Source organism: Artemia franciscana, chromosome 10 (assembly GCF_032884065.1).
Source record: "Artemia franciscana chromosome 10, ASM3288406v1, whole genome shotgun sequence".
Classification (NCBI taxonomy): domain Eukaryota; kingdom Metazoa; phylum Arthropoda; class Branchiopoda; order Anostraca; family Artemiidae; genus Artemia; species Artemia franciscana.
The window spans coordinates 3,745,493-3,768,577 of record NC_088872.1 but is presented as its reverse complement, the minus strand read 5'-3'; the positions used below and the strand labels follow the sequence as shown (position 1 = coordinate 3,768,577).

The 23,085-nt window shown below is 35.9% G+C and overlaps 1 protein-coding gene across 1 annotated transcript in view; it reads left to right on the top strand.

Annotated features, from left to right (window-relative positions):
- The window catches only part of LOC136031668 (neurotrophin 1-like), a 32,993-nt gene extending 19,019 nt beyond the window's left edge, over nt 1–13,974 (top strand). Inside the window, exons 4-5 of the mRNA XM_065711341.1 lie at nt 5,127–5,269; nt 13,727–13,974. Coding sequence (XP_065567413.1) covers nt 5,127–5,269; nt 13,727–13,913 — 330 coding nt within the window. The 3' untranslated portion in view covers nt 13,914–13,974. The remainder of the gene's footprint in view (nt 1–5,126; nt 5,270–13,726) is intronic.
- The last annotated feature ends 9,111 nt before the right edge of the window (nt 13,975–23,085 follow it).

The following is a 23,085-nucleotide window of genomic DNA, read 5'->3' as shown; positions in this document are numbered from 1 at the left end:
ATCTACAAAAATGTGGAATTTTGCATTTTTTGCCAGAAGGCAGATCACGGATGCGTGTTTATTTGTTTTTTTGTTTTTTGTTTTTTTTTTTTTTTCCCAGGGGTGATCTTATCGACCCAGTTGTCCTAGAATGTTGCAAGAGGGCTCATTCTAACGGAAATGAAAAGTTCTAGTGCCCTTTTTAAGTGACCAAAAAAATTGGAGGGCACCTAGGCCCCCTCCCACGCTAATTATTTTCCCAAAGTCAACGGATCAAAATTCTGAGATAGCCATTTTATTCAGCCTAGTCGAAAAACCTTATAACTATGTTTTTGGGGACGACTTACTCCCCCAAAGTCCCCGTGGGAGGGGCAACAAGTTACAAACTTTGACCTGTGCTTACATATAGTAATGGTTATTGGAAAGTATACAGGCGTTTTCAGGAGGATTTTGTTTGGTTGGGGGGAAAGGTTGAGAAGAGGGGGATATGCTGGGGGAACTTTCCATCGAGAATTTGTCATGGGAGAAGTTAATTTCTATGAAGGGAGAGCAGGATTTACTAGCATTATTTAAAAAAAAATAATTAAAAAATAAATGTGAAAAAGGTTTTTAAGCTGGATATAAGGAACAGCAATAAAACTTAAAACAAACAGAAATTATTACCCATATGAGGGGATCATCTCCTTCTAATACCTCGCTCTTTACGCTAAAGTATTTTTAGTAATTTCAACTATTTATTCTACGGCTTTTGTGATTCAGGGGTCATTCTTAATAAATTGGGATAAAATTTAAGCTTTAGTGTAAAGAGCGAGGTACTGACGAAGGGGCGAATCCCCTCATATATGTAATAAAAACATGAGAATACAAAAGTTCTTTACGTAAGCTAATTTATAAGTTACGTAAATCTTTTACCAATAAAAAGATTCGTAAAAAATTAAAAGTTCTAGTTGCCTTTTTATTTAACCAAAAAATCGGAGGGTAACTAGGCTTCGTCCCCCGCTCTTTTTTTCTCAAAATCATTCGATCAAAATTATGAGAAAGCCATTTAGCCAAAAAAAAAATAATATGCAAATTTCGTTTTGATTATTCCTCTGCGGAGAGCCAAAATCAAAACATGCATTGATTCAAAAACGTTCAGAAATTAAATAAAAAAAAAACAAGTTTTTTTAACTGAAAGTAAGGAGCTACATTAAAACTTAAAACGCACAGAAATTACTTCGTATATGAAAGAGGCTGCTTCCTCATCAACGCCCCGCTCTTTACGCTAAAGTTGTTTACTGTTTTAAAAAGAAGAATTGAGAGAAAGAGTCAATCTTTAGCGTAAAGAACGGGGCGTTGATGAGGAAGCAGCCTCTTTCATATACGAAGTAATTTCTGTGCGTTTTAAGTTTTAATGTAGCTCCTTACTTTCAGTTAAAAAAACTTGTTTTTTTTATTTAATATAAAAAGACACAACGTATGATTTTTCAAAAAAAAAAGCTGGATAGAAGTTAGAAGTACAGACCAGAGTTAAAACTTAAAAGGAACAAAAGTTATTGCTTCGCAGTTTACGCACCGAATGTATGCAAAACTGGTTCAAATAAATTGTATTTGTACAAGTCTGAAGAAATAGCACTTCACTGAAAACTGACCATACTTAATTTCCTTAGAGAATCCAAATTATATAATAAAGTTTGTTGATTTCATGGCAGGTGAAAGACTGTTGAGGACCTTGTAAGCTATTTCTTCATTTTCTTCGGGGTACTCATGGAAATTTTTGCTCCTAGTACTGTTTTTTGTATTAGTTTTTGCTGTAAAATTGTAGGGATGTAATGGGCAAAATATACCTTTCAAGTTCTAGGGGGTCAACTTTGTTTTTTTACGATTTTTTTTCCAACGAAAATAAATAATTACATAATTTAATGAAAATGGCAAAAAAATATAATTTTCTAAATATAGGGGGAGGTGGGGAAAACAGGGTAGAAATTACACCTACTATATGAACTCCTTCCTAATTGATTCCCCTGCACTTAATTATCATTCATTATCATGAAGGATTTTATCATGGCATTTAAGTGAAGTTACTGCTTACACGTGCAAGATAAAGATAAAATAGCTTCCTTATTTGCAGCTAAAACTATCAACTGTTTTTCATTGCCAGAAATAAGTGTGAGAAAAAAGGACTGTCTGAATGTAAACTTACAATTAAGCAAACGTGTATATCCTATTTATTTGATCTGGAGCTTGCCCTTAAAACTCTGGTTTATTTTGAATTTTTTTTTTTATATTTTACGATGCTTGAACCTTGAAGACCTGAACACCTGCTTCTTTATGATTTTTCTATTTGAGAGGACAAGAACAAGCAGAATCCTTTATGGAAATTCAATATAGTTATATTCTAGGTTTATCTTAATGTTTAGGTAAGAGCAAAATTTGCCTCAAATTTGGATTTGGTTGCAGACTTACCAATATCAGCTGTTTCATCAAGCAGACGCCCAAATATTAGAAAGTAAACATATAATCAAATAATTTGTAATAACGAAGGAGCGACCCGGCTCAATAGTAACCAAAACTCTAAAAACGGAATTTTCAATGCTGATTTTAAATATATAAGTTTACATCAAGTTTAGTCTTGCCCATCAAAAGTTACGAGCCTGAAAAAAAACTTACCATGTTTTAGAAAATAGCGGGAAACACCCCCTAAAAGTCATAGAATCTTAACCAAAATCACACCATCAGATTCAGCGTATCAGAGAACCATACTGTAGGATTTCAAGCTCCATGGTTCTTCGTGGGAGGTTTTCCATGGAGGAGTTTTTCAGGAGGGAAGAGAATTTCCGTGAAGGTTGCGCAGGATTTTCTAGCACTATTTAAAAAAAAAAACAATAAGAAAATAAATAACTTTTTTCCAACTGGGAGTACTGAGCAGCATTAAAACTTAAAACGAACATTGAATATTACGCATATAAGGGGGTTCCTCTCCTCCACAATACCTTGCTCTTTACGCTAAAGTGTGATTCAGAGGTCATTCTTAAGGATTTGGGAAGAAAATTCAAGCTTTAGTGTAAAGAGCGAGGTATATTAGTTTTAGTTTCTTACTATATTAGTTTTTTACGTAAGTTCATTCGAAAGGTACGTATATTTATTACTAACAAAAACGTTCGTAAAAAAAAATAAAATCTTGTTGCACTTTTAAGTAAAAACAAATTGGAGGGTAACTTGGCCTCCTCCCTCACCCCTTTTCTTATCAAGATTGTTCGATCAAAACTCTGATAAATCCATTCAGCAAAAAAAAAATTAATATGCAAGTTTTGGTTTATTTATTCATGTTCAGTGGGTCAAATCAAAACATGCATTAATTCAAAAATGCTCAGAAATTAAATAAAAAAAGCAAGTTTTTTAACTGCAAGTAAAGAGCGTCATTAAAACTGAAAATAAACAGAAATAATTCCATATATGAAAGGGGTTCTCCTCAACTCCTCACTCTTTACGCTAAAGTTTTTTAATTGTTTTAAGAAGCAGAGTTGTGACAAAGAGTCAAACTTTAGAATAAAGAGCGGGGCGTTGAGGAGGGGACAGCTCCTTTCATATAAGTAATCATTTTTGTTCGTTTTCAGTTTCAATGTCACTCCTTACTTGCTGTTAAAAAAAAGAAATTGTCTTTTTTTATTTAATTAAAATTAAGAACGAGCGGGCTGACATCCCAGCAAAAAGCAAAAGACGGCAAAAAACTAATAAACAGCAGAACGACCATAGAAAAAAGGGGTTGAGGGGGAATATTTAATTGAAAATTTAATAAACATCAAAAATTTCTTATACAAAAAAGTAATACATTGTATTTCTGTCAGACTAATGTAAAATTTTCTAATGAAAAAATAATTTTGATCCAACTCAAGCACTTTATTATTATTGTCATTATTATTCAAGTTCTTCTTTAATTTTGAATATCTGAGGGGATGAGTAAGTTTTGAAGTCCAGTGAAACCTTAGCAGCACTGACAATTGCTCCTTCAAACAATTAAATAAAAAAGATAAGTTTTTTTTTAATGAAAGTAAGGAGCAACATTAAAACTTAAAACGGCCAGAAATTACTCCGTATATAAAAGGGGCTTTTTCTCCTCATTGCCCCGCTCTTTACGCTAAAGTTCGACTCTTTCTCTTAACTCTACCTTTTAAAACAGTAAGAAACTTTAGTGTAAAGAGTGGGGCGTTGAGGAGGAAAAGCACCTTTCATATACGGAGTAATCTCTGTTCGTTTTAAGTTTTAATGATACTCCTTACCTTCATTAAAAAAAAAAAAAACTTATTTTTTATTTAATTTCTGGACGTTTTTGAATTAATGCATGTTTTGATCTTGGCTCTCTGCACATAAATAATTAAAACGAAATTTGCATATTAATTAATTGCAAATAATTGGAAAATTTGAGAAAATAGGAGCGAGTGCGGAGGCCTAGTTGCCCTCCAATTTTTAGACTGCTTGAGAAGGCAACTAGAACTTTTAATTTTTTACAAACATTTTCATTGGTAAAAAATATACGTAACTTACGCATTAACTTATGTAACAAATTTCCTCTTCAATGCCCTGCTCTTTACGCTAAAGATTTTACTGTTTTAAAAAGTAGAGTTGAGAGAAAGAGTCAAACTTTAGTGGAGAGAGCAGGGCGTTGAAGAGGGAGCACCCCCTTTCATATACAGGGTAATTTCTGTTCGTTTTAAGTTTTAATGTCGCTCCTTACTTTCAGTTAAAAAAAAATTTTTTGTTTAATTTTTATCAAGATCAATCCCTGTTTCAGGGTTTTCCCTTTATCTACAAGTTAAACAAGTTATTTCAGGTTCGTAACTTTTGATAACTAATTCTAAACTTAAAGTGAATTTGCATATTTGAAATTCATAAAAATCCAATGCTTTTGAAGTTCATGTTAGTTTTTTTCTTATTTCTTATTCTTTATTTAATTTGTTTATTAATATCCATCTATTTCAATTTCTTTTCGAAAGTATCTCATATTTTAGTTTCTGTTTCTGATCCTTCCACCTTCATAGGAAGAATCATAGTTGTGAACAAATGATTGGGATATTCTGTAATTTGTTTGGTTTTATGTTTCTTATTACTTATTTATTTCTGTTTATTATTATCTATCTATTTGTATTCTGACTTGTCCCTTCTCTTAGGAAGAAACATATTTGTGCCCAAGTGACACCATTTACGGCAGACCTTTGAGAGCCATCAACTCAGAGGGGAAGTGGCGAATAATAGTCAACTATGAGGATAACTACAGCAAATATACTCAGACTATAAGGATCGAACAATGCAGGTAATTTGTAAACATTTCCTATTGATACATAGGGATAAAAAGGGGATGAAAAGAAGGATAGCTATCCTCCAATCAATGACAATTGAAACAAGAAATATGACTTTCCAACCTCTGACCCATGAGCTTCATCCCAAATTCCTATAATAATTTATTGTCTATGGCATTTGCTGAGTCTTTTAATGTTCCCAAATTCCAAAGCGTTGAAATAAAAATTAAACTATAATAATAATAATTGAATTGATTTGTTTATCTTATCATATGGAAAAAATTGCTCATAATACGATGAGACTAAATACAAATTTATTATATTTAGTCTAAATATAAACAATAATATATTGTGTCCATAAACAATTAATATTTCAACATTTACGACATATTACAAACAAATATAAAATCTCATAGCAAATATAGATTTAATGGGAAAATTTTTTAAATATATACAATAGTTTGAAGAGGTACTCCAGAAAATAAAAATCCGTAACAACTGATTTTTTTTATATTCTGTTTTCATGTTGGCTGTCGTAATGAGAAATTACTCGAATTCAGCTCTACCGCTTGTAAAGATTACATAAAAAAAAACTAGTTTTTTTAACTGAAAGTAAGGAGCGAACAGAAATTACTCCGTATATGAAATGGGTTGTCCCCTCCGCAATCCCTCGCTCTTTACGCTAAAGCTTTTAATTGTATTAAAAAGCAGAATTGTGGCAAAGAGTCAAACTTTAGCGTAAAGAGCGAGGGATTGCGGAGGGGACAACCCATTTCATATACGGAGTAATTTCTGTTCGTTTTAAGTTTTAATGTCGCTCCTTACTTTCAGTTAAAAAAACTAGTTTTTTTTTATGTAATTTCTGAACGTTTTTGAATTAATGCATGTTTGATTTTGGCTCTCCACACATAAATTATTAAAATGAAATTTGCATATTAATTCCTTTTTTGGCTAAATGGCTTTCTCTTAGTTTTGATCAGACGATTTTGAGAAATAAGGGATGGGAAAGGAGGCCTAGTTGCCATGCAATTTTTCGGTTACATAAAAAGGCAACTATAAATTTTTATTTTTAACGAATTTTTCTATTAGTAAAAAATATACGTAACTTAAGAATTATCTTACGTAACAAACTTTTATATTCTTTAATTTTTATTATGTATATGAGAGGGTTTGTACCCTCGTTAATACCTCGTTCTTTACACTAAATCGCAAGTTTTGTCCCAATTCTTTAAGAATGACCCCTGAATCAGAAAGGCCGTAGAATGAATAGTTGAAATTACTAAAAATACTATAGCATAAAGAGCGAGGTATTTATCTCCTCCTAAATACCTCGCTCTTTATGCTAAAGTATTTTTAGAACCCCTCACATGCGTAATAATCTCTGTTCGTTTTAAGTTTCAATGCTACTCTTTACTTTCAATTGAAAAAAAATTTTCCATGTTTATTTTTTCATTGTTTTTTTTATAGTAATTTTAGAAAATCCTGCGCCCTTTTCATTGAATTTCTGTTCCCCCATGACACATTTCTCCATGGAAAGATCCTCTCACATAGCCCCCTCCCCTCAACCCCACCCCCAAAACCAAAAAAAATCCCCTGAAACCGACTGTACACTTCCCAATAACCATTATTATATGTAAACACTGGTCGAAGTTTGTAAGTTGCAGCCCCACCCCCAGGGACTTTGGGGGAGTAAGTCATTCCCAAAGACATAGTTATTATGGTTTTTGACTATGCGGAACAAAATGGCTATCTCAAAATTTTGATCTGTTGACTTTGGAGAAAAAATGAGCGTGGGAGGGGGCCTAGGTGCCCTCCAATTTTTTTGGTAACTTAAAAAGGGCACTAGAACTTTTCATTTCCGTTAGAATGAGCCCTCTTGCGACATTCTAGGACCACTTGGTCGATACGATGACCCCTGGGAAAAAAAAACAAAAAAAAAAAACAAATAAACACGCACCCGTGATTTGTCTTCTGGCAAAAAATTCAAAATTCCACATTTTTGTAGATAGGAGCTTGAAACTTCTGCTGTAGGGTTCTCTGATACGCTGAATCTGATGGTGTCATTTTCGTTAAGATTTAGGGGGCGTTTCCCCCTATTTTCCTAAATAAGGCAAATTTTCTCAGGCTCGTAACTTTTGATGGGTAAGACTAAACTTGATGAAACTTGTATATTTAAAATCAGCATTAAAATGCGATTCTTTTGATGTAGCTATTGATATCAAAATTCAATTTTTTAGAGTTTTGGTTACTATTGAGCCGGATCGCTCCTTACTACAGTTCGTTACCACGAACTGTTTGATTATGACAAAACAAAATGAAATATAGTTTAAATTAGTGTTGCCAGATGTGTGGCTTAAAATTGCGGCGCAATGAAAGTGAAAAAGCACTGAAAGTGCTATTTTCCTTGCAAAAATAGCCCAAATAAACAAAACCCACACCCCTACCTTAAAAAAGTGTCAATTTGAAAATTGGAATGCGCAACTACCTCAAAAATTACAAATATGCCCTTTCTGCCGACTCTGATTCAGATGTCGTTGCTGTCATACTAAAAGTCGTATCCATATCTTCGCCCGTTGGAGATAATCTACTTCTTCAAAGCTTTTAAACTTTTCTTTTTGAAAAGGAGGGTAAACAGAATATGTACAAGCGTATATAATAAATGGAATAAACAGGAAATATTAAAACGTCCTTTTCAAGACGGTACTCTTTTTACAAACACCAAAAACAGAAAGAACAATAGGGAATTTCTCAAGACAGTAGGAAACAAATTAGAATGAATATTTCGGCCCTATGTCCAAGGGCTGTCCTCAGCAATAAAGAAAAATATAAAAAGAAACAACTTACAAGAGGATAAAATCAATAAAACTAAAATGAACAGTTTTTCAAAACAGTCCCAGCATCCTTACCACAGCGAAGCTCAACCAGGACTGATAAATAAATTGTGATGAAACGACGCAATTCGTTGAAATGAAAGAGAATGATTTAAAAACATGTTTTTAATGCCAGCCTAGCTTTTTTCGCTCCTGATCTCATAGGTCTATTTGTTGCAGGTTCTGTGTTAATATCTATTGTTTTTTTTTATGATATTTCGTAAGGTCATTTTTAATTAAATTTGTGTGTAGAGCATTTAGTGAACATTCTCCTAAATCCCTATTTAAAGAAATATTATTATTAAGGTTACGTCTGATTTCAATTGCTTCTCGAACTACTTGCTTTATGCCTAGATCCTTACTAATAATGGCAGATTCTTCAAAAAGTATTTTGTGCTAGGATTTTCAAAAACATGGCTGCTTTAAGCAGAATCAAAAGAAACAGAAGTAATATTAGAATTCAGAGCTTTGGTGTTTCCAATTTCTTTTCCACTGTCTTGAGAAATTCCCTATTGCTCTTCATGTTTTTGGTGTTTGTGATGGAAAGGCAGTGTGGTCTTCGTCGCTACGTACTCTATTTAGTTTAAAATATAAAATGGCTATGACACAAAGTTTAGTGTTACCCATCAAAGATTACGATTTTGAGCAAATTTGCCTGCTTTTTGAATTAGGAGAGAAACATCCCCTACAATTAAAGGATCTTGATGAATATCACACCGTCAGGTTCAGCGTACCTTCAAGCTCCTACATAAAGAAATGCGGAATTTTGACATTTTTGCCAGAAGACAGATTACGGATGCGTGTCTGTTTGTTTTTGATTTTTTTTTTCTCTCGGGTGATCGTATTGAAATAATGGCTCAAAAATATCGGGAGATTGCACTTTCAAACGGAAATTAAAAGTAATAGTGTCTTTTTAAGTGACAAAAAGGATTGGAGGGCAACCGGCCCCCCTTCCACACCTATTTTTTCTCAAAGTGATCTGATCAAAATTTTCAGATAGTAGTTTTGATCAATATAGTTGAAAATCTAAAAGTTATGTCTTTTGGGGTTAAATGACCCCCCAAAGTCGGTGGGAGGGGCCTTTAAGTTAAGAAGTTCGGGGGGAGGACAGTTTTCCAAGGAAAATTTTGGCCATTTGACACAATTCTTATGCAAAATTCTTACTAAGGATAATTTTCAGGCTGAATCGTCCACAAGAAATTTAACGGGGAGGGGGATTTTCAGCGAGAATCGAACTATCTGGAGGGAAATTTACGGGGTTTTATCTCACGTTGGAATAAATTTTTCCGGAGGAGTTTCCAATGAGGGGTGTATAATTCATGGAGGGAGAGCCAGATTTACCCGCCTTATTTAAAAATGGAACAGAAATTAAGTTTTTTTTTTTTTTGAAAGTAAGGAATAACATTAAAACTCTAAGCGAACAGAAATTATTCCGTTTGTGAAGGGTTACCCCCTCCTCAATACCATGCCTTTTACGCTAAAGCTGTTAACCCCTTTAAAAATATTTCTATTTTAATTAAACAGCCCCTATGTTTTAGTAGTCGTTTTAAAAACGTTGGAACAAACAGTCAAACTTTAGTGTAAGGAGGGCGCAATCCCTCTTGTACGGAATTAAATAAAAAAAACAAGTTTTTTAAAATGAAAGTAAGGAGCAATATTAAAACTTAAAACGAACAGAAATTACTCCGTATATGTAAGGGGCTTTTCCTCCTCAGTGCCCCGCTCTTTACGCTAAAGTTTCTTACTGTTTTAAAAGGTAGAGTTAAGGGAAAGAGTCGAACTTTAGCGTAAAGAGCAGGGCGTTGAGGAGGAAAAGCCCCTTTTATATACGGAACAACTTCTGTTCGTTTTAAGTTTTAATGCTGCTCCTTACTTTCATTTTAAAAAATATGTTTTTTTTATTCAATTTCTGGACGCTTTTTGAATTAATGCATGTTTTGATCTTGGCTCTCCACAAATAAATAATTAAAATGAAATTTGCACATTAGTTAAATGCAATTAATCGGAAGATTTTGAGAAAAAGGAGCAAGGGAGGAGGCCTAGTTGCCCTCCAATTTATTGATCACTTAAAGAAGCAACTAGAACTTTTAATCTTTTACTAACGTTTCTTAGGTAAAAAATATACATAACTTACGAACTAACTTACGTAACGAACTTCTATATTCGTAAGTTTTTATTGCGTATATGAGGGGGTTTAACCCTCTTCGATACCTCGCTCTTTACACTAAAGCTTAAATTTTGTCCCAATTCCTTAAGAATGATCTCTGAATCACAAAGGCCATAGAATAAATAGTTGAAATTACTAAAAATACTTTAGCGTAAAGAGTGAGGTATAACGAAGAGGTAAATCCCTCATATGCGTAATAATTTTGTTCGTTTTAAGTTTTAATGCTGCTCCTTACTTTCAGTAGGAAAAAACTTTTTATATTTATTTTTTTATTTTTTTTCAAATAATGCTAGAAAATCCTGCGCCCCCTTCATTGAAATTCTCTTCCTTCATGAGAAGTTCCTCCATGGAAATATCCTCCCACGTAATCCCCCCCCTCAACTCTCCCCCCTAAACCGAAAAAAAAGCGCAGTTAATGTTAGAAGTTAAGCTTTGAAAATACAAAACAAAAGAAAACTGTAAAATGAAAAATAACCCAAAATAAATAGAAAATTCCCCAGCCCATGCAATATTTAAAATGGACAGAAATCAAAGCAAAGAAGAATAGTGTTGCATGCCCCTAAAAGTTTCCAAAGAAGTTAGAGTATCACCTATACTATGGAACCACAGAATCCAATGGCTCCCATTTCAACCTTCCAGCCTTACAAAGTAAAAAGCTTTGCCTAATTCTAACTTAAACATTGGGTTGCATGTCCACCTTTCGACTAAAGTACTGTTTTGAGGCGCTGTATTGCATTATTTAGTAACAATCTTTATATGAGTTATCATGGTATGGTGTATTTGTAGTAGGACGAGTTGCAGTGGGAATAGCTATCGTAGGAATATCGGCTACGGCTACTTGAAGCGGTAACACTAGTATATATTAGTCCTGGTAAGTATATACATCTACTAATCATTGATAGCACTAATATATCTATCATGACTAATACCTATTACTTTAAGTTACGGTAGGGTTAATCGTTATAGGAGTAAATATAGTACCAGGGTGGGGAACGTGGTCCATTTTTCTTATTTGTGTTACCTCTCGGCATCATTATTTCGACAATCTATTTCAACATTTAACCATCTATCTCAAATTTGAACAAACAGTAGCGTGGAATTTTGATTTTACTAGAGAAAGAGTAGTTTTCATTGTCTGTCACTGACACTTTGACTAAAGGGATAAAATACCACTTCCCCTTTCAATTAATTTACATCAGCGGAAAACACCTCCGATTAGGTGAAAGTGATATCATGCAAACATTTACATCCTATGAAAAGCCATTTCAAGCTACTGTTGGTTCAATTTTGCAACAGATCTTGTAGTTTCTAAAACCCACCATACAAGCACATTCACTTGACAGTGCGCACAGAGGCGCCATTTGGGGGGGGGGGGGGGGTCAGGGGTGGGCAAATGCCAACCCCAGATTTTCCAGTGGGCCCAAGCTTCCACCACAAAGGGCCCTTTTCCAGCCATAATTGTCCATTATGTCCAACATAGTCCATTCTGTTCAAATGATTTGAACTAACTGCACGCCCATTAGCCAAAGAGCGTAATTACCTGACGACCCTTGGGGTAATTACGCTATTTGCTATTAATCATTGTAAACTTTGAAAGTATGTTAGATTCATTATAAAAGTCTCAAGTTCTGTCAAATGCCCCATGCCTACCCCAAGATTTGGCCCAAATGGCGCCTCTGAGTACACAGGAACTCTGGTCCAATACGTCAATTATTGTGTGTTATGATTTTAAAATGATCGCATCACATGTGGACCACGCTCGCTACGCTGAGTAGGGGTAGCAGTAGTAATAGCAGGGCTGGATACTTTCTGGATGCTTCTGCATTGTAAATTGATTATAGCACTTCTTAATTGTTGAGAACACACTCAAGTTCTTGATATGAGAAAACCTGTTTCATAAACACAAAGATAAATGATGGATGACAGTATGCATTGGACTTGTATAATTTTAGCTACATATTTACGCATTGAGGGATGGGGGTAAAGTATTTGGACAATGTGAAAATGGAAAACGATTCTTACTTCATAATATGTAGAATAATTGTAGCTAAAACATTTTAAAGGTAGACCCACTATGCTTTACCAACATCCACCCCACATTCTAATGTGCAAATAAATAGCCCAAATTATATAATTCCAATTCATTCTGTCACCCGTCATTTACCTTTGTGGCTATGAAACTGGTTTTCTCAGTCTTAAATTCAGACCAAGAACTTGAGTTGGTTCTGAATAATTAACAAGTACCTTGATTGATTTAAATAATTTACTCAACTTTAAATATGAGAATTGGACGATTCAGGACCATTACCTAAATTACCCGTAAATGTTAACAAGTCGGCAGTTAGAACGCAACTTATTTCCAAATTCCATTTGGGAGGAATAATTTGGAATTGTCAAAAGTTTTTCGTCTACTATCATTAAATTTACGATGCCTTACAATTAGGCTATTGCAACACAAAAACCTTAATGTACATTGGAATTTCCCATGTTTTTCCTGTCTCGACAATATATTAAAATTGTACTTACTTGTATGATACTTAAAATACTATTAGTAAGTATGGTTATTTAAAGCATATTCATTTTGAACAAAGTGTCAGGGTTTTCACGGCGCTTACATAACTAATACGCTCTTCACCCAACTTTTGCAACTTTGGCAAACTTTTTTTCCACCTGAAACATTTACAAAGGAAAATATTGGTGTGCTTCACAAAAACGATTCAATGTGCGAATCATTTCATATACCTTTTTCTCAAGGTTTTGACATAGTAATAGACATAAAAATACAGAAGGATCTCTCCGCTCTCCAATCCTTGTTGTACATTTTGGATCACGCAACGAGCGGCCCATCAGCGGCACGCAACGTTGTATTCCACAGCGAGTGGCAAATTTTTGCCACGAACACATGTCCTCTATCTGTATGACATACTTCGTGGAACATGTGGCATGTGTTTTCAGGTGTACACGATATTGAAATTAGGCAATCCCTAGGAATCACATTGAAAGTATCTCTTATACAGCATAAAGTAAGTAATAAGTCAGTAGGTAAGACGACACAGGACCCCTATGGTCCAAACCGATTGTGCTGATCTCCGTTTCGTGGCCCTTCAGCTAGGAAGTGCAATGGGGAGCTGGGGTTGGTTATATACATTATAAAGTACTCAAGAAAAAACTATGGAGATGGCAGAACATAATTAATTACAGCTAAGTTTATCATAAAATGACTCATTAAAATAAAGGAAAGAGGTCATGAATCGTAGGACCAACAATCATGTTCTCCCTCAAAATAGCCTGACACAATTTGACGCATATCATTTTTTTAAACGCAGGACAACCTACTGACATGTATCTAGTGTTTGAAGTTGGTGTGTATTTAAAAATAAAGCTATCCCAGGAAACTTCGACAAAAGCTTCTTTAATAGGTGTTTTCTTTCCAGGCCTCAATTTGAAGGAGGACCATGCCCGAAAATTCCAGCCTGCTATGAAACCCGCTGTCTTCAAAAAAGTGTATATCACAGAATGATTGCCTATGACCCCTATGAGTACAAGTTTCCATTTTTTATTGAGTCATTTAAATTGCCTGCTAGTTGCGCTTGTTATCAAGGTGGCTTCGAAAGCTACTAGGTATACAGCAGCCTTTAAGAATCTATTTTTATAATTATTTTTAATATACTTAGTTCTTTTAGCTTCTTTATTAATTCTTCCAAACGTGTATCTTTTCCAACAGTAAAGTAACCATTGTCAATTCTATGGATATCCTCCTTTTTAGGATTATTAAGCAATGCTTCCTGTTTTGATGGTTAGGCTGATTTCTGAAATTTTTCCGATTCCCCATAAAGTAACTAGATATTATTTGCCATGTACTAAGAACTGTTATAAATAATAAGTAAATTTTACCATCTAGTCAATGAAATATAAAAAATATGAAAAAGAAGGGAAAGCCCAGGCTGACATCTATCTGGTATCTGTTAACAGCACATAAAAAAAAACTAACTTTAATAAGTTTCAATTGCTAGCTTGCTGTGCTCCAAGCCATTTTGGGACCCATCCGTGGTATTCAAAATTTGTCGGTGCAGCTTACCAAGCTTGCCATTTAGTTTCTAGTGGCCTCATGATTGGCAGCTACTCTTTGCTCCAGCCGGTCTTAGACATTTCCAACAGATCTGCCTCTCATTGTATCTAAGAATACGACCGATCCATCTCAGTAGCTACCATTTAAAACCCTTTGAGGTTTATATACTTCTTGAGATTACAGATTAACTCAACCATGTAAGGATCCTTGCCTCACAGAGGTCGGGGGAGCATGACGGTCCCAAGTCCGCAAATGAGGAGGGTTGGGCTGTGGGCTTGCAACCCACACCCGGGACCTTGAGGGGCAACCCTCAGGGGAAAAAGAACTGCAACTGAAACGTCTACAACAGCCTCGGATACATCACCTCCCCAGATAACGACCCCCTGCATGCCCCCGGAACCGATTTTTGACTACGAAACAGAATCTAAAGATGGGTTTTTGGAACGTCAGAACGATGAACCAGATATCCAAGACAGAACAAGTTCTTAAAGAGATGAGACAATACCTCATCGATATACTCGTTCTCAGTGAAATAAGGTGGATTGGAAATGGATTAGAGAAGTTCGGTGATGGATATGTCATGGCATTTAGTGGTTACCCTTCCGTCCACCGCGCTGGTGTAGGACTTCTGATGTCGCCACTTGCACACAAAGCAATGACAAACTGGAACCCAGTTAACGAACGTATAATGACAGCTCGCTTCGTATCAAATCACACAAAAATGACCATCATCACATGCTACGCTCCAACTAACGAAGTTGATGAAGAGGAGAAAGATGCTTTCTATAACATGCTACACTCGGTCACCAAAGACGTTTCCAGGCATGATGTACTCTGCGTGGTTGGCGATCTAAATGCTAAAGTTGGTGCAGACCGCCAGTACTTCCCTGAAGTTCTGGGCCCACATGGCATGGGAGAGATAAATGAGAATGGCACACTCCTAATCGATTATGCACTAAGCAACGATTTGATAATAGGTGGTAGTATGTTCGACCATAAAACGATTCACAAGTACACATGGGTGTCCCCCGACGGCCGAACGAAGAATCAAATCGACCATTTCCTCATGTCAAGACGTTGGAGAAGTAGCCTATGTGACGTGAGGGGTTTTCGAGGAGCGGATGTTAATTCAGATCACATCCTGATGATAGCCGAAGTAAGAATCAAACTGGAAGCTCAGAAGCGGAAAACTAACACTGCAACACATAAACAATTTGACACCGATAAGCTGAAAGATCCTCTACATAACGGATTTGAAGCGTTAAATCTGCTCGACAAAACCAATGACTTTAATGTTGAGAATACATGGACCTCAGTCAAGAGTGTGTACCATGACGTTGCGAAGGTCAACCCTGGCTTCAAGAAAAGAAAGAAAGAAGAATGGATATCGGATGACACCTGGAAATACATCAGTAAACGCAAGGAGACCCGAACGCTTATCCTGAATACGTCGAGCCCAGAGCAAAAAGCCCAATTACAGCTCCGCTACAAAGAAGCGGATAAAGCTGTGAAAAGAAGTGCCAGGAAAGACAAAAGAATTGCCATTGAGAGAAAAACATCGCTTGCAGAAGAAGCTGCAAAGAAAGGAGACTCAAAAATGGTTTACCGACTAACAAACGAGATAGTTGGAAAGAAAACAAATCGTATATCCCATGTAAAAGATGAAAATGGAGACATTATTTCGGATCCACAGAAAGCTGACGAGAGATGGGCCTCACATTTCGAGAAAGTCTTAAATAGGCCCAGACCTGATGATCCAGAAACAGTACCGGATACGCCATTTTTACAAATTGACGTAAGTGCTGACCCACCCAGCACGGAAGAAGTGACGACAGCTGTGAAAAAGCTGAAAAATGGACGTGTACCTGGAGTCTATGGGATCACGGCAGAGATGCTAAAAGCGTCCCTTCGAGCCTGCATATTCGTATGGACTGCTCTTCTAATGGCCATCTGGAACAACGAAAAAGTCCCAAAAGATTGGACCAGAAATATACTGGTCAAACTCTTCAAGAAAGGCGATGCACAAATTTGTGACAATTGGAGGGGCATCAATTTAACGTCTGTGCCTAGTAAAATACTAGCCTCAGTAATACTACAACGCCTAAGAGCAGCCCTAGACTCACGTCTCAGGGAAGAGCAATATGGGTTCCGACCTGGTAGGTCGTGCTCTGATCTTATTTTCATTCTTAGACTGATGGTGGAAGAGTCCAGAGAATGGAACAAAAAGCTGTACCTACTCTTCATTGATTTTGAAAAGGCGTTCGATTCTGTTGACCGAGACACTTTATGGAAGATTTTGAAATATTACGGAGTACCTGATAAACTAGTCAAAATGATAATCGCACTATATGAGGATAGTGAATGCTGTGTACGCACAGAAAATGGGGACACGCGTTTCTTCAAGATAATGTCTGGCGTCAAACAAGGGTGTGTCCTATCCGCGTTTCTGTTTGTCATTGTAATGGACTATATTCTACGGCAGTCTTCAGGCATTGGAGTGAAGATTAGCAGCCGACAGATCTCTGATCTGGACTTCGCAGATGACGTTGTTCTTCTTGAAGAAGCAAAACTGCGACTGCAGCTGCTACTCGACGCCATAGACGAAAAGGCCGAGATAATGGGACTTGCAGTAAATGTCAGTAAAACAAAGAGTATGGCCACATGTGACTCCCCACGCATGTTAAAATGCAAAAATAAAACTATTGAGCAGGTCAAGGAATTTAAATATCTCGGGAGTTGGATCGAATACGATGGTGAAATAGCCAACGAAATCACGAGAAAAATTGGACAAGCGACATCGGCTTTTAGCAAGTTGAAACCAGTCTGGCGCAGTAGTAAATACTCTATGCGCTTGAAGCTCCGCCTCCTGAATAGCAATGTGATGTCCATCCTCCTCTATGCTAGTGAATGCTGGAAACTAAACACCCAGCTAGAGAAACGTGTCCTAGCCTTTGAAAACATGTGCCTTAGGAGAATCCTGAACATATCGTGGAAGGAAAAGGTCACCAACATAGAAGTTCGCCGACGAACCGGTCAGCCATTAGTTACTGACCTTCTGAAACGTAGGAGATGGATATACCTTGGCCACGTCCTCCGTATGCCAGAGGATCGACTCCCGAATTCAGTATATGATTGGCGTCCCAAGGGGAGGCGAAAAAGAGGTCGACCAAGACACACTTTACGACGACAGTACGACCGAGACCTGAGAAATGCGGAGTTGTCTTTTCAACCACAGTGGGAGGACGTCACGGCTGCAGCTCAGCTGCGAGATGTCTGGCGAGGTTTCGTAGACGCCCTATGAGCCACCCCTGGCTCTGGAGGATCTAAGGTCTAAGGTCTAAGGAGATTACACATAATAGCAAAGACCTCAATCCCAAGCCACCCTCAGTATTTCGAAGACTTATGATGAGGTAGATTTAATACAAGAACCTGTGGTCTTTAAAGCAGTAACATAAAATAGTCGATTCTTCAGTTAAGACAGTCAGTCAAACATAATTTGAATCAACATTTTTGAACAAGCAATCTGCATTTCCCAAAAAGCAAGAAATGGTTGTCACAAATAAGATTCACATTTTCAGCCACATTAGAGGTTTTCATGGTAACCACATCCTTATAGCCAACTAGTTGGTGATACTTGGAAAACTATTGGCAACGGTCGGAATAATCGCCATTTTAACCGTATTTCAGTTAATCATTTAATGGTTAGGGGTTAGTGTGACCAGGGCAACAATAATTGACCAAATTGACAAACTTATTATAAAAAAACAGTGAAAAGCAGGACGTTAGAAAATATCTGGGGGGACCCCCAGGTCCCCCCTAGATTCGCCAGTAGAAGACAATAATCTCTTTTTTATTTTTTTTCTGTCCATTTCTACTGAATTATAATAGCATTAACATGAAATGTCAACAGTATTTACGAGTTATACTAGGGGTACCTATCTTTTCACGTTGAGGGGCACAAGGTTCAGGATTTCTGCTGAGCACGCATTTGTCACATACTTATTGAAAGCCATAGCTGTTTGGATACATACATAATATTGAAAACAAAAAAGACAAAGAATACAAGTTTGCAAATCCAGAGTGACATAAATCAAAAATCTTCACATCGGGACTAGTCGAATAGTCGCTTTTTTATTTTCGACTGGTTGCTTTACGATTGTCTCTAAAAAGAACGAAGCCTTAAACGAGTGCTCATCATATCGACCAGTGGCAGGAGCTACTGGCAGTAATTTTGACAAGTTGATGATGGCTGAACTTGGTAGTGAATGTTAAATGCCGAAATACCAATTTAGGTTTCAGGAAGGAATAAGATGTGCTCATGCACAGACGGCACTGCTTTGGTTTCGGTTGATGCTGAAGAAGCAGGGTATATCTTGTTCTATGAAGTTATGATGTCAGTCGTGCTTTTCATTCGATGGACCAAGGGCATTTAATCATTGAACGTTACAAAAGCTTAAACAGTGCTTGTGACATTCATACCTTGGGATATGAGTACTTATTTATTCTGCATAATTAAATAATCTTGGGATGTGCAGTCCCAAGTGGTTACCTCTCTTACTTTAAAAGGCATCTTATTGCCTTTTATCTCTAAGGCATTATCTCTTATTGCCTACGCGAACGTTGTGTTCAACCCCAGGCAAATATTATTGGTGCTTGAAAACAATTGGCGTGCTGAGTTGAGAAAATTCAAAGATGTATCTTAGTTTAACGCTGAGAGACAGACGTCGCGCTCTTCGACTGAAACCCAGCTCCTGAAGGACTTAAAGTTAATTGTGATGTGACAGTAGGTTGCTCCAGAACTGTAAATGAAATATCTTGGTCTCCCAATTGTTGACTCCCTTAACTACTAGAAACCTCCTCATCCATCCTTTTCCGTACTTAACGTCATCCGTCCTAGCCAATAAGAGCCACCGATCAATACTACCCGAACCAGCCCCTCCCAATAGCCGAACTCGGTTACAAAACAAACATGAACTCCCTAAATTACGAACTAATCGTTATACCAACTCATTTGTGCCTTTCTTCACATCAATTTTTATTGCTGAGTCGTAGTGTGTGATTTTTGTTTAAATGTAAGATTTTGTAAAAAAAAAAAAAATGAATTTAGCTATGATACGATAGTTTTTAAATATACCGATCTCTCTCTCTCTCCCTCTCTCTCTCTCACTACCTATTGCAGAGTAGTGTCTAATAAAATTTGCTTCAATCGGTGGGTGCAACTTAAACTACATAACATACCCCAGCTTCTATAGTTCCTATATTTTGCACCATTTTGACTTGCTTTTTCAGTAATGGAAACAAAAAACTCTGGCGAGCTTACTATCTGCATACATAGTATCTCCTTCACTTTAACCTGTTACATAGGGGAAGTAGTTCTTGGGCCGCTATGAGATACAGCATCATACACCCTAATGTCGCCATCTGCTGACACATTGAAGGGGATAATAACAAAATCAACGAACATCCAGGGTGTTGTGTATTGTTATGTAGCAGAATTATGCCACGTAATTTTTGCAAAAATTATTTTTGTATAATCATGACAATACGAAACCATTATTTGGCTGTTACTTGAATGAAAATAATATTTCGATAAAAGATGCTTTTGAAGTAAAGATAAGAATAGATGGCATTTAAAGCTAAATTTTATGCATCTCTTTGAAAAGTTTTGAAATGCAATGCCAATGAAAGGAGATGAGGTGGGATTTCAAAAGTTTGAAAGAAAATGAACACTAAAGTAAAAAATTATATATACATGAATACGCATGAAGGGTAAATATTTACATATTCACAAAATTTAGCTAGGAAGAAAGCGAATAAATCATTTGATACTTTTTTATTCTCTTTCATAGTTCATTAATCACTTCTTGGGCAAATTACAGTTTGAGCCCTTATTGGGGCTCCAAATGACAATGTGTTATCTTGTCTACAGTTTTAAGACTATGAGTTGATAGAAAAAATAGTTAAAAACTAATTAGATATAAAAATTGGCTTTTAAACACAGTCTTAAACAACTCTATAGTGTCTCAGTGCCCCATTAGCAATTAAATACGAAAATAAACTTTTTTTTTTAACTGAAAGTAAGGAGCAACCTTAAAACTTAAAATGAACAGAACTTATTAGGTATATGAGAAGACTACATCCTCTTTACTACCTCGCTCTTCACACTAAAGTTTCCAGTTCTTTTAAAAAGTTTCTTATTGTTCTAATTATCCGAGGGAGTCGTTATAGAAGAACTGTGACAAAAAGGCAAACTTTAGCGTAAAGAATGAGGTATTGAGGAGGGGCAACCCCTCTCATATACATAATAACTTCTTTCAGTTTTAAGTTTTAATGTCGCTCCTTACTTTCAGTTGAAATACTTGTTTTATTTTATTTGATATCTGATTGTTTTTAAATAAGGCCGGAAAATTTGCCTCCCCCTCACGGAAAGATCCTCTAGGCAATTCAATACCGGTAAAAATTTACCCTGGACAATTACCATTAACATCTCATCATGTAAATTGAGTCGGCCAAGAGAAAGGAAGACAAATAAAAATAATTTCGTATGGGAATTCTGGCGAATTCTCCCAATACAAATTTCCGTGAAAACTTAATCAGGAACTTCACTCTCTAAGGAAAAGTCCTCCAGCAAAAAAATCCCCCTCCCCCTCTCGAAACCCAAAAATTTATGCATACTTTCCAATAACAAGTGTTATTTGTAAACAACGGGTAAATTTCATATCTTAAGGACCTTTCCTCACGGGATGCTGGGGGGAGGGGGCCATATTATCTCTAAAGGTATAGTTATTGGACCTTTCGACTATGTTGAAGAAGAAAGATATCTCAAATTTTGATCAAACTACTGTGGTGAAAAAGGAGCGTGAGAAGGGTCTAGCTGCCCTCCGATCTCTTTGGCTATTCAAAAAAAGACCGTAAATTTTAATTTTTTTTCAAATTACTCCTCTCGCGACATTCTAGGACTACTGGATCCATATGATCACCCCTGGGGAAAAAAGAAGTAAACACACAACCGGGATCTTTCTTTTGGCAAAAAAAAGCAAAATTCCACATTTTTGAAGATGGGAGCTTGAAACCTCTACATTAGAATTCTATAAAATTCTACCTCTACATTAGAATTCTCTGACATACTAAACCTGATGGTTTGATTTTCATTATGGTTCATTGACTCTCAGGGGGATATTTTCCTCTTTTTAAAAATCAAAAAAAATTTCTCTGGCTCGTAGCCTTTGATGGGTAAAACTGAACTTAATGAATCTTGAGTATCTTGAATCAGCATAATAAGCCGATTCTTCATATACATTCTGTTTTTTTTTTTCAGAGTTTCGGTTACTATTGAGCCGTGTCACTCCTTACTTACAGTTCGTTACCACGAACTGTTTGACAAAAAAAGAATACATAGTACTACCCATACAAAAAATGTGATGTTCCTTGTTGTTAAAACTGGAGGCTATAAAATTCCCATTAGGGGTTTTCAAGAATGGTTAGTCCAATGGTTTACTTTTTATTTTGCTTTTACGCCTTTCTTGAGGTTTTTCAGGCTCTTTATAAAAATAAATACAATTTTTTTCATTATAGCATTTTACTACTTGACTAATGACTAATGAAAATGATAATTACAATAGCGGATCAGATACAGATGACATTTTTTTCTCACTGGAAAGTGTTTTTCAGAAACACGTTTTTAAATTTTGATAACTATGGGTTGATGTGAGCCCCTATAAGGGCTCAAAATAGAATTTTCCCCGGAAGCAATTATTATATTTGGAAAGGGGATGAAAAAGGAATGAGATTTTGGATTCACTTTTCCCTGCTAAATCATGTGAATACGTAAATATTTACCGCATGATGATCCTTTGAAGCCATTAAATGTATGGCACTTCTTATTGTGTCTGTTGCGTTTTATTGTGTCTATTGCGTCTGTACAATTTAATTTCGTTTTCTATTTGTTTTCTGTGCCTCTCTTCCCGTTTTACTCAAGTTTATATTATACTCGGTTTGTCATTTACATTTACAATGTAAAGTCAATAAAATTCAATTCAGCTCTATTCAGTAAAGAAACATATATGTAATTAAATTAAACTAATTTGATTTTTATAACTGAAGATTCAATACATAAGGGAAACCACGGCTCCTACTTCTTGTGCTTTAAACATGTTTGAATGTATGTAAACGAATTGCAAAGGAAGAAATTTCATCAATATAAAGTGCTATAACGTTTTCAATAAATGTAATATTTCTCTCCTCCCCCTCTTACCTTCTGAAGAAATATGAAGTGATTTTTAATCGTTTTAGAATTGTACAGATGTACTTTCTGTTTAATTTTTTATATCAAAAGTTTGGAGGATGTTGCATTCATAAAACATTACTTATGTGTGTTTCATAGCCTTATAGTTAAATATTTTGAGGTTGTGAACTCTAGGAGAGGTTAGCACTAACAGTAACCCAAAATATAAGACATTTTTTTTAAATATACATACCAAGAAAAATAGCTTTTTAGCTTGATTAAACTTCAAAAAAGACAATTTTTTTCCAACTGATCCAAAGGAGCAACATTAAAACTCAAATCGATTAGAAATTGCCTCATTTATGAAAGAGACCAGCTCTTCCTCATCTCTCACTCTTTATGCTAAAGTTTAACCTCAAAATATGTTGTAATCCCACCCTCAAGTCCCAATATTGCAATCTCCCTTGTGGAAAATTCTCCCTGGAAACTCTTCCCCAATA